The sequence below is a fragment of the Engystomops pustulosus genome, chromosome 4, assembly GCF_040894005.1.
Source record: "Engystomops pustulosus chromosome 4, aEngPut4.maternal, whole genome shotgun sequence".
NCBI lineage: Eukaryota > Metazoa > Chordata > Amphibia > Anura > Leptodactylidae > Engystomops > Engystomops pustulosus.
In genome coordinates this window covers 131,370,883-131,384,305 of record NC_092414.1, presented here as the reverse complement: position 1 = coordinate 131,384,305, position 13,423 = coordinate 131,370,883, and the positions used below count along the sequence as shown (strand labels likewise).

Below are 13,423 nucleotides of genomic sequence, written 5' to 3'. Positions count from 1 at the left end.
GCAGACTAGGAACCTCAAGACACACCGGGAAATATGTCAGAGCTGAATGACTTATGATTTATTTACAGACTAAATATGATGATATGATGATACTCGAGGCATCTAAAAGCTCTATATGTTGGGTATTGTTCCAGACAGGCTGGAGCAGGCACAGTGAATGATACAGTCTAAATGTTTTCTATTGAAATCTACTGCTCTAATTGTACAAAGTTTGAAGCTACAGAATTGTAGATGATGAGGAAGCTTTTGATAATTTTATAAGAGCTTTCAGACCACAAGTAATTCCATATTGAAATAATTTTACATCACCACTGTTCAGCAATTGTCCATGTAGATAAATTTGAAATCTATCAAATATCAATTCTTCATTTTCATGGATAAAGAAGCTATGGAACCATTCTATTTATGTTTTTCAATTACACATTTACATAAATTAGTGTAAAGGCTATATTTCAATGCCAATAATTCAATAATTCAGCCAGGTTGCTACAATTGAGAGTTGTCCTCTGAACATCAGATGTCTTATTAGTTGTAGTTTCGAGTGTAATAAGTGCAATTTGCAGACAGATTTGCCTAATAGTCAAAAAATTGCTTTGGAATTGAATCTATAGGAAAAGAGACTTATCATTCTATGTGTTAAGGACATAGCCCGTACTAGAAATTGAGATAAGTCTCATGGGGCTTGAGCAATTCACTAGTGAATGGAAACACAGAACAGGTCACATTTCACATTGCATGTATATCACATCAATTCATTACCATCGGACAAGCTAAACCGCACTTTGAGAAGAAACATGGTGCTTTTCAAGGATGCGAAAATAAACTTTTTTTTTGTTTGCCATCATATCTATGATATATGTGGTATATTGAAGAATCCATGCTTAACATAACAAGATCACATCCCTTTAAACCATAACAAAATGTTCTTAATATATTATATTATTATTTTATTATGTTTAGCATATTATATGCTGCCATATATGCCCAACATGAACATATTTGTAAATTTATTGGCGGTAAGTGCCAATGCTACATCATGGCAATGTAAAATATTGTCACCATTTATGACGTATTTAAGACTTATTAATAATTATTACTAACCTGAGGAACGAGCAGGCCAATCCATAGTTTTAATGCCTTCATCTTGGAGGAACTGCTGACACACTCCAGCCACATAAGATTGATTGTCCTATATTAGGGGGAACACAGGCCCAACTGCACCAGCATATGGTCACACAAGGGGTCTGAGGATCTCATCTCAGTACCTAATGGCAGTCGGGCTACCTCTGGTAAGCACATGGAGGGCTGTGCGGCCTTTTAACCCCTTAATGCCGCAGCCTTTTTTCGTTTTCGCGTTTTCATTTTTCACTCCCCACCTTCAAAATCTATAACTTTTTTATTTTTTCATGTACTGAGCTGTGTGAAGGCTTATTTTCTGCGTAACAAAAGAGACTTCAAATTGGTGGTATTTAATATTCCATGCCATGTACAGGGAGGCGGGAAAAAATTCCAAATGCAGTGAAATTGGTAAAAAATGCATTTGTGTCGTATTCTTGTGGGCTTGGATTTTACGGATTTCACTGTACGCCCCAAATGACATGTCTACTTTATTCTTTGGATTGGTACAATTACGGGGATACCAAATTTGTATAAGTTTTCTAATGTTTTCATACATTTACAAAAATTAAAACCTCCTGTACAAATTTTTCCGTCTTCTGGCGCTAATAACTTTTTTATAGTTTAGTGTACGGAGCTTTGGAAGGTGTCGTTTTTTGCATATTTTGATTACGTGTGCAATGTTATCATTTTTAGGACTGTGCGATCTTTTGATAACTTTTTATAGAATTTTAAATTTTTTTTAAAATGGCAAAAAAGTGCCATTTTCGACTTTAGGCGTGATTTTCTGTTACGGGGTTAAATGCAGTAAAAGAAAAAAGTTCACATTTTTATAGATCCGGCATTATCAGATGCGGCGATACCTAATGTGTTTATGATTTTTACTGTTTATTTATATTTATATCAGTTCTAGGGAAAGGGGGGTTATTTTTTTACTTTTTTTTATTTTTACTATTTTTCAGACTCCCTAGGGTACTTTAACCCTAGGTTGTCTGTACGATCCTATAATATACTGCCATACTACAGTATGGCAGTATATGTGGATTTTACTCCCTATTCATTACAATGTGCTGATAGCACATTGTAATAAATAGGTTGACCTGAAATAGCCTCGGGTCTTTGAAAGACCCGAGGCTACCATGGCGACAGATCGCTGCTCCCCGATGACCTCATGGGGAGCAATGATCCTCGGAAAGATGGCACCATCCAAGCGTCGCCGGTGGGGATCAGCAGGAAAACACCCACGATCAGTGGTGGCACCGATTGTGGGTCTCACCGGTAAGCCATTGCTGCAATATGCAGCAAAGACTTACTGGCTATGGAGAGGGGTCAGCCCGTGAGCCCTCTCCATGCACCCGGCATTTGACGTAATACTACGTCACATGTCGGTAAAGAGTTAAAGAAAAGCCATCCCACACCAATACTGACCCACTGCCAAACTGGTCATGCTGAAGGACGTTGCAGGCAGAAGATTGTACTCCATGACATCTTCAGATTCTTTCACATCTAACACAAACCTTCTGTCATCTGTGAGAAGCACGGGGGCCAGTGGCGAATTTGCCAGTCCTGGGGTTCACTGGCAAATGCCAAGTGTCCTGCACGGTGTTTGGCTGTGAGCACAACCCTCTTATGTCTATTCTATCTGCACAACAGCATGTAAAATTGATCATCAACCAGTGTTACTTCCTATGTGGAAAGTTTGATTTCACAAAAGTTTGAGTTACTTGGAATTATATTATGGAGTTATATATGTACACAGGTATCAGCACACCAGTAGGCATAATGGCTCACACAGACCTGCAAAATCAGGTTAAACATTCTTCATTTAGCATTTAGCACCTTGTTCTTGTTTGTGATTACCGAATCAGCACTAATGCATTGTCTGTGAAATGTCCAATTTGTCTTTTTAAATTGCTGGTAATGTTGATTACTCCATTATTCTCTATATTCCTGTGATTATATTGAAGAGACCCCGTGCACAAATTGCCCTCAAAATTCTTTTTATTTGTTGAAAGGCGACATGAAGAAACCATTTCTTGTGCAGGCTCCCTTAGTTCCATTTTAGCATTCCTGTTGCATTGGAAAAGGAGTTTTCTAAAAACTTATAGTTACATCATTGGGAATAACAGAAGAAGCTCTGCACACCGAGAATGTTTTCTTTGGCCTGTGGCTTTGCTTTGAATCTTGCAAATTTGCAAACAACATTCCTTCATCCAGTTACATGCAGTACAGTTAAGCCAACATTGGTACTGTAAAGGGAAGTTTCTTATTTTTTCATTTAGAATCTGCATCTGCTTTTACCTACAGAAAACAAATAATGTGTGAGGCTGGCGATAGACATCGTAAACAAATACTTGCAAGAGGAAACTTTTATTTTATGAATTTTCCCTTTAAAGGAAACATGTGAGACCCATTATGTTGACTTTAAAGGAAACATGTGAGAGGGCTAAAGCTGGCTTAAAGTTGATTTTCTGGAACATGAAGTGCAGAAGATAGTCCTAACTAGATACATCTTATTCCAGCATATGAAGTCAGTAAATGCCATTCTCAATAAAACTCTTCCCCAAAAGTAAGATAATAGGGGTATTTATCTATGGTGTGTTTTTTTACCCCAGAAAGTCACGTCAGAAATTGGTAATTTTTTGCTCTAAAAAATGGATCTCGTCCCGTAATTGCACCCTTTTGGTTGGCACCGTACTTAAATAAAAATACAGTAGAAATAGTCCAGTATCTTTCAATATATTTTAATGCCCTTAGAGAGGGCAGAAAAGAAGAATTTCTTGCTTTTGCATAGTAGAAGTAGATAAAATAAGATATTTTATTAATTCTGACTGGAAATTTAAGTGCCACATCATTTCACATATAAATAAATACATAAACAAAAAAAACACATACAACAAATACAAAATAAATACATAAGCATTAACATTATGCATAAATAATCAACATTATATATAATAGTATGTCTTTAGGAGTATTAGTAACATCAGTATTAGTTACCATATATTACTTCATAAGTTTTCTATCTAGGTCTGAAAAATGTAGGGTGAAAATCAGCTCACCTTCCAGCAAAAACGAATGTCCTAGTGTGGCTCGGATCGCCCCTCTGTTCGGGCGGTGTGAATCAAAGAAGAAAATCCAATATCGAGCCAAGTCAGGAACGATTTGTATTCTTTATTTTGGCATATATTTAAAATCCACAGCAGGTAATATTGCTGACGCGTTTCGAACGGGCTAGCCGTTCTTAATCATGGCACATCTAGGTCTGACCCTTACAAGCCAATGAGAGTGCAGAGCGAAAAAAAGGATCTGTGGTACCTTTCCGAGCAGCACCAGGGACAATCTCAATAGTAGCCCCATCGATAATTAATGGATCCACTGATGACCTTTATGTTTCCTAAAAATTAATGACCATTTCTTTAGTAACATTACGTTTCAAACCATTATTTTTGCACCAGTGAGAAAATTCTCACCCTATTTAATACACCCAACTAGGACTAAATTGTTAGAGAATGAAAAACATTCCGGAGCATCGCATTTAAATTTGTCAATGTAGATGATGGTAACAATTGTGAACAATTAGACAATGGTTAAGCCATGCCACAAATAACCATTGAGTGATACCAGTACCTCTCTACTCTATTGCTTTTTTCCATGGGGATGCCACCACTGATGGTGCTCGTCAGAAACTACAATGAGGAGTTGCCATGAAATGAGTTACAGCCAGGACACTCACCACACACTCTATGCTTGAGCACTGAAGCAGTATCCCAAAGTTACATAGACAGATCGACTGTCACATAAACCTTTGTATTCCTGCATTTCATTATCACACAGGTATAGTCTCTTCTAATAAAACAGAGACTCAAAAGAGTGATTGTAGGTAAGGAGCTTGTGAATCCTAAAATGTTTTGTTAGGCTGTGCCTGTGTTCCCATTCCATTGATTGTTGCTGCAACAAATAATGGCTCTTTAATTTCTAAGCACATTTTATTTACAACCCAAAATAGTTCCCAAATAAAGTTTTTTCAGTCCAAGGATATAGTTACCTTGGCATAGCTATAAGAGTCACAGTTGGCCCCTTTCCACTTAGGTGGTCCTGCCAGTGCAAATATTGTAGTCAATGGGGCAGATTTACTTACCCGGCCCATTCGCGATCCCGCGGCGCGTTCTCTGCGGTGGATTCGGGTCTTACGGCGATTCACTAAGGTAGTTCCTCCGCCGTCCACCAGGTGGCGCTGCTGCGCTGAAGTTCCCGGAGGCCCGCTGGAATGTCCTGAAATTCACCGGCCTATTCCTAGTGAAGGTAAGTGCAAGTTTCGCGACACCTTTTTTTTTTTTAATGCGGCGGTTTTTCCGAATCCGTCGGGTTTTCGTTCGGTCACACCCCCCGATTTCTGTCGCGTGCATGCCGGTGCTGATGCGACAAAATCCAATCGCGTGCGCCAAAATCCCAGAGCAATTCAGAGAAAATCGGCGCAAATCAGAAATATTCGGGTAACACGTCGGGAAAACGTGAATTGGGCCCTTAGTATATGACCCCCATTGTGGCTAGATTGGGCTTCTCATTATTATTATTGAGGCTTAAAGATGGCAATACAATTAATACTGAGGACAGTGTGACAGTGAGCCTGTGGCCTGCTCTCTCTGACACAGGTGGCTCAGTGTAGCCATCATGCCACCTGTGTCCTTCAGTCTACCCGCCGCTGGAAATAAGGAGCTGTAAATCTTTTATCATAAACCTATATAATCCATTTAGGGGATATTATACATTTTTCTAGGGGACATTGGGTAAATTACTAAGTAACTGCCCTGCTCTTATGCTGGATATTTTCTAATGACAGAAATTCCATGAAAAGTCCATTTAACCAAAGATAATAGAGTGACTCGGTAATAACCGGCCTTTCTGCCTTTAGCAATTGTGTTTTTCAAGAATCTACAGCTTTAAAAAGAGTAATTGATTTTCCTTTGCAAAAATGTACTTGATTGCAGTGTTCTGGGGTAATTATTTGCAGCAGAATAATTTTAAAGATTTACAAGATCTATTTTGAATGGATCTTCTACTCAGAGCAGCGAGGAATAACAATACTATTTCAGCATAATGTGCTCATCCTTGAAATCGTCAATTTCTTTGAGCATTTCATCTTTTCTTGGTCTGAGCGGTCCAATTGTATCTACATTGCGTGAAGCATTGGCTTTTTGCAAATAATATTATTGTACTTGTTCTCTTCTTCAGCACAAGATTCACATTCAATATTGAGCAATATTGAACAATCTCTGTAGTTAAACAGAAACATTGTCAAGACTCCATAATTGTGCTCCTATTATATTTCCAGTCATGATTTTTGCTTCTTTCAGTTCTATTCCATTTAAAAACTTCACTAGTCTTTTTGTACGCATTTACAGTTTATTGGAAGAATTTTTCTTTAACTAAAAGTTCATAAAAAGAACTTGTACCATAAAGTAAGTATTTTGTCACTTTTATTAAGCACCCTGGGGCCTATAAATTGCATTATGTAAGACTGATTCCAACAAAAAGAAATGTGTACCAATGAGCTTTTCTAATAATCAATGGTTGTATCAGTTCAGTATTCAGTATTAATTCCCAATTGGCTCAAAACACAAATGATGAAGAAGAAAAAATGGCAGCTTGTAGGGCGCTGATAATAAGACATTTTGCCCTAAAAACAAGTATAATGTATTGTGGATCCTCAGTGACCCTTCCTCAGCTACATAAATTCTAAACAAGCAGTTACAGGCAGTCCCCGGGTTACGTACAAGTTAGGGTCCGGAGGTTTGTTCTTAAGTTGAATTTGTATGTAAGTCGAAACTGTATATTTTATAATTGTAGATCCAGACAAAAAAATTTTTTGGCCCCAGTGACATTTGGAGTTTAAACATTTTTTTCTGTAATGGAACCAAGGATTATCAATAAAGCTTCATTACAGACACCTTACAGCTGATTATTGTAGTCTGGGACTATAGTAAAGCATCCAGAGAGCTTCACCAAAGGTCAAAGGGGTCTGTCTGTAACTATGGGTTGTCTGTAAGTCGAGTGTCCTTAAGTAGGGGACCGCCTGTACTTGCATTCAGGTTTATATACAAATGTTACCCATACCTATGGGTTTTTACAGACCTTAAAACATAATATATTTCATATTATTATTAAAGGTATGCAATAATCTATGTTAACAAAAAGTTACTTACTTTAAATAGCATTGTTTTTGGTACAATGTGAGCTACTGTAGACAGACCTCAGCATGTCAGACTTCAGATCTTCGTAGCGTTGCTGCACTAAGACCCAAAGTTGAGTAAGCCGCAACTTATTGAGTTCCGGGCTATGATGGTAGCTAGGTAACCAGTTGCCTCATCTTAAAGCAATTGCGTCAATGCGAATGGATGTGGGGTAAAAACTTCAAGATGAAGAAGAGTTACCTTGTCAAATGTCAAAACAGATTGCTCAGGTATAATCCAAATAATACATGATGTTATAATATATCTTATACGGCACAACTTAGTGAAGTGAATAGAGTATAAAAACTGATGCAAATAATGAAAAATATATGCAAATTTTCAGTTAATATATCAATAAAAATAAATAAATATAAAAGTATACAAGTTCAATGTATTGAAACACATTTTCCAGACTTTCATTAAGACCACATGGAACTAGTGTTTGTAGTTTATATATCCAAAACATCAACCGTAGCTTCAGGCATTTGAATCTATGTGGGACTTTTTGTCTATATCTTCAATGGGTATGATGTTAAAATTATGATAGTCTTGATTATGTTCAACAACGGCATGTCGCAAAGCACTATGCAAGGGGAAACCTTTGGTGATTTTTTAAATGTTCTCTTAAAGGTCAGATAGTTTGCCCAACACATTGTAAATTATAGGAACATTCAATAAGGTAAATTCCATAGTCTGATCCACAATTAATAATACTATTAATCTCAAAGCATTCTCCTGTAATTGTAGAGGTTAAAGTAGTGCAACATCTACATCTGCCGGGACTACACTTATAACTCCCCACAAGTTTTGGAAACAGTAAAAAATTAGCTTGAGTTGCACTAGTAGGTTGAATTTGGAGGCGTCTAGGTGCCAAGATGTTTTTCAAGGATTGAGAATGCCTGAAAGTAAGTCAAGGGTTTTTAGGGAGGCTTCTTTTAAAAAAAAATTTTTTCGAGGATCTTTCTAATCATAGAACAATCTCTTGAATAAGTTGTGGTAAAAATGACAGAGAAATCAGAGTCAGCTGTTTTACTTCTCTCTTCTAAACACTCCTGTTGGCTAAGTTTAATCTACCCAAATTTTGAAGGCAGGTACTAAGATGGTTGGGTTTTGTTTATTTTCATATCTCCATAATCAGTACAGTTGCATCTGATTCTTATGTATTGTCCATAAGGTAAGTTTTTCAGCCATTTTTTAGTGACTGCTTCTTAAATAGCTAAAATATGTTTTGGTCTTGATACAATAATCCAGAGTATAGAAAATTCTAATAGCTGATCAGCTGGTGAGTAAATTTAGGTTAATCTCTGTATGAGAAATATCAGTTTTTGGGTGTGGGTTACTTAAATTACTCTGTACAGGATTGTTGTTTGAAACATTTTTTGAGGAAACTATATTGAAGTGTCTTTTTAAAGTCAAAATGATATTCCTTTATTTAATACAGTCATTTCAATTTTGGATAGATCGGCTGGGAAGATTCTATCTGATGCTTCTGTTTCTTGGTGTATCTGTTTTAGACTTGTCTAGTGAGAGTAATCTTATATACATGTGTGAAAACCTTTAGTTAGCATTTTGAAAGCAGTTATGGATTTCAATATTGGCAGTTTTTGTGGCCATATCCAGGTTCCTTGAGGTTGTGTCACAGAGGTCAATCTTTATTCAACTGTTAAAACCATCATGACCTATAATAGTATAATGAAGGAATCTGCAGAGGACGATCACCATACATCTTTCTTTCTATTGTCCCTTTACTTTATTCAGATGGTCTTAGATGAATTTTGTTGTTGAAATGTTTATTCTTCTTTGGGTTGCAGCTGGTGTTGGAAGCTTATAATGTACCAGAACTATCTGCTGGTGTCAACTGCACTTTTGAGGATCTTTCAGAGATGGATGGACTTGTAGTTGGAAACCAAATTCGATGTATTTCCCCTGCAGAAAAAGAAGTTCCACGCATCATTACAGCAAATGGTAAGACCAATTTTTTTTTGTCTTTTGTAAAGAAAGTTTTATGTTAAGATCAAGTGTTTAGAGCCTGTCGCATTGTTTACTTCCCTTTGGGACAAATGAAGTTCATTGAAACCACAGGCCTTAAATCCCTCACCCCTAAAGAAGGCTAAACCAAGACAATGATACACATCTTGTGTTTTATTTGTGTGTTTATAAAGCTTAATAGAACCTTGCTAAACATGACATTTTAATATTGACTTGCCAATCATGATAACTGACTTATGAATGTATCCATTTAGCATTTTTTTTATTTTCTGTGACATTGATTTTAGGTGGTTTTCCTCTACGGCTAGTACCTAGAAGGCTTCCTAAGCAATAGACTTATAACAAAAGTAGAACAGCAAAGATGATATAAAATATTAAGAACAAGGAAAAGGTCAGTTTCAGTCAATAACAGTAAAGGAAGCAAATATGTTGGTTTCACGCTGTGAGAGAAAACAGAGAACAGAAAATGGCTTGAAAGGTTCTTGGGCCTTGAAGGTGCATTCATTCTTAATCGAGGTTAGAATCAAAGTTTACAAAGTAAATCCTTTCTTATCTTTCCCCTGGGCTCTGTCTTAGAATAAAGCTTTTCTGAAATAAAAATCAAATAGATTAATGTGAATTTTTATTGCGTTGTATGTACATATTAAATGCACCCAACAGACAAACAATCAAACCCACAACAGGTTTGCACTAAGTTGCAGCATAATATTTTCTATGATTTAAAATATTTGGAATTAGTGCACATGTGGATTGACAACAAGGCAGATTTCTCTAAGGAAGATATATATAAGATACCTAAAACAATTTACCATGTTAATTGTTATGTGTTAATGTGTCACCTACCCATATATATCACACACATGAATTCTTGTTTTGTCTTACACCCTACGGATGAGAATTTAATTATTATTTATGATTCGACTTGCCATTTGTATTTTCAGTGTTGTCACATTATATGTATTGAGGGTTTAGTCATTAACACTTTTAAATAACATGATGAATCCTTTTAATAACCCGTAGGGATATGCAGGAGTGTAAATTCAAGTTTTTCATCAAATTATCTGTGTTGTTTGTTAGCATCATTTATTTTTCAGGTAGCTCATGTCTTCCATTTCAGTTTATAGTAGTGCAGACTGGGAGGGAACTTGCATTTACAAACACATCCTTCTTTGTGCCTCTGTGATCACAGCAGCCTCTACACTTGTTACAGTGGGCGGCTAAAATGGAAAACTAGCAAGTAAACTAAAAGGCATGTAAGAACAGGCACAGGTAACTGGGCCGCTGTATCTGTAACACAGCAAATAGTGGACAATGCCTTGTCAGCAGTGAAGAGCGGACCCATTTAAATTCGGGTTTTGACAAGTTCTAGATAATCTCAAAATCTATTAAAAGATTTTTTTTCTTGTGTTCGTGTTTGGCCTGGAGTTTGCAGCTGCTGCAATTTAAATACCACTGGAGACTTTTCCAGTGGCATTTAGAGAGTTATCACCCACTAGCTTGGGTTTTTGAGCCTCCAAAATTTGTTACAAACCTGAACTTTGCAGTTTGGGTCCACTCAGCACAACTTATTTGTATATGTCAGAAGTCAAAACTGCTTAGCTTTGATGTGAAAGGCTTTGCAATGACATTTCGCATGTGGAGCATATAGCACTTATCAGATTCCCATTATAGTTGGTCAGATTTTTCCAAATAATACATCTAATAAACATTGGCCTTATTCTTAACACGTCTGAAACTCTCAGAATGCTTTAGTTTTGCAAGTCACACGTGTGGAAAATGGCCTACACAGGTCTATGGAGATTAATCAAAAACACACTGTGAGACGCATGTAAATGCAATGACAGTCATCCGTCTATTTTATGTATGTTTTATGCGCATGAAAAATGCTATGAAACCACATTGAAGAAAGAAAATGCATGTGAAAAATGCAAAAACACTAATGTGATCCACAGAGCAAGTGTGATACAGGCCTAAGTATCAAGGCTTTAAAGCAGCGCTTTGGTATATACAATCATCTAAGCATATTCATAAAGTGGTACTTCAGCATCATTATCACAAAAACTCAAATATCCTCTCATACTTTATTAATCATGTTTGCCAAATATTAGGAACAATTTGTGGTGAGTGACCAATATCATTATGCTTATTAGAATCTCATTGGACATTTATCTCTGCTGAGTTTACAATGTTTAGTAATATAATCTGGGAATTTATTATAATTGTACATTAATATTATTCCTAATAAACAGCATGTCCTGTATTCAACAAATGTGCATCTAATGTTGCATTGTCACAAAGATTATTGACTGGAGTGTTTCCTCAAGAATGTTAGGATGTACATGAAAGTTATCTACTGCCGCTTAGTACTGTACACCTGAAGAAAGGAGTTCAGCCTTTGAAACCATGTCTCAAAATGGGATTGTTATTTTTCTGTTTTCTTCATATATATTTTTTTTGCAATATTATACTTTACTGAATATGTATTCTGGCAAGTTATTGAAAGCTAGGGCTGAAGTGATGCTTGGGCTGTATAAAAGCATCCCGAATATTGATACTCCATCACTTCATCCTATCTTTAATCATACTGTACTTGCTTCATATTTTCCCCAACATTTGCTCCTGTAATTTCAGGGAGTCATAAGATGAGAGGCCATGCTTCTACCAACCCCGAACGTTCATTCCCACCACTATCACCCTTGATCAGTGCTGGCACCTATCAAGGTGTTTCCCCGTTAAATGCGACCAACAAAGCTGGTTCAGATCCGCTCATCACTAGTCAAGAGTTATCTTACATACACTTCTATACAAGAAGGACAAAGTTATAATAAGTACAGATTAATAAACAAACAATAATTACAGAAAAGTTACCAAGAAGAGTGCCAACCAAAAACTGAGATAAATATGCTTTGATAGAGTAGTTGCAGTATACTAAAGAAGTCCAGTGACCGAATTTGGGAACTGCAACTGTTCTGAAGTCAGTAGACTCTCCGTTCAGTTCCCCAGATAGATCCTCTAGGGAACTTTTGTCTCTTTTTAGTGAGTTTGTAAACATAGGTAACAATCATTGTATTGCACTGTTATGCTTGCATAATCAGTATAAACAGTGATACAGCAAACATGGTACAGAATGATATAAAAAGATTATAATTAAATGAAGGAAGTAATTTCCAAGTCTTTTGTTAATGCAACATAAAATACCATGCAAACATAGTAAGAAAAAAGCAGTGATACAAGGTGATATCATGGTTAAGATATTTTCATAGAGACAACATTGGGACCATTGTTGGTTGGTGGGATTATCAGTCTGGCTGGATGCATCAGGGTAGTAAAATTGCATTATTGGGGCTCTTGGCTGCCAGGGGATGGGTATAATGGTCAAGCTGAATGTCTCAAAATAGCTGGATGTCTCAAGCTGGATCAGGGTAGTATGGGGAATTGTATATTGTCAGAGGAGGACACAAATCTGGATTAAAACCAAAAATTATTATTAATGCTCTTAATCATTTCCCAAATTGAGGGCAAATTGTCACTTTTACATTTTGTGCTTTATCTACTTTTAAGAAGTGAAACATACCTTATGATAGAAGGAAAACTGTTCCACATCAGAAGGCCTGTTTGGGGGATTGCGACTGCATTTTCAAAAACTCATTTTTGAAAATTGGTAAGACCATAAATAAATTGGCAAATTTCACTGCAAAAAGGGTGAGCTCTACTTTGCAACTTTTTTTTTACTTTGGTTCCAAATCGTTGATAATTACCACCCAATGTTTCTGTACCACAAAATATTACAGAGTCAAATGTCGGCCTGTACTTTTATGTCACATAATATTCATAGTCAATCATTTCAGCCATTAAATGAGAACCTTTTAGCAGGGTTGTCAAAACAACAAGTGGCAGATGGGCAGCAGCATAATACTTTGACAGGTGAATTTACACAGTAAACTTCTTCTAGATAGATTAATTGTCAAGGTCAATTTGGAATGATTGATTAATGAATCATTTGGAAGAGAAAGAAAATAATTGAAGTTTGGGGTCAGTTAGGTCGAAAGCTTGCATTTAATCATGTGCTGCTTTATAGAATTATT

General features: G+C 36.5%; 1 protein-coding gene across 1 annotated transcript in view; it reads left to right on the top strand.

Moving 5' to 3' along the window:
- The window catches only part of PLXNA4 (plexin A4), a 467,309-nt gene that overhangs the window by 315,471 nt on the left and 138,415 nt on the right, over positions 1-13,423 (top strand). Inside the window, exon 7 of the mRNA XM_072147475.1 lies at positions 9,161-9,314. Coding sequence (XP_072003576.1) covers positions 9,161-9,314 — 154 coding nt within the window. The remainder of the gene's footprint in view (positions 1-9,160; positions 9,315-13,423) is intronic.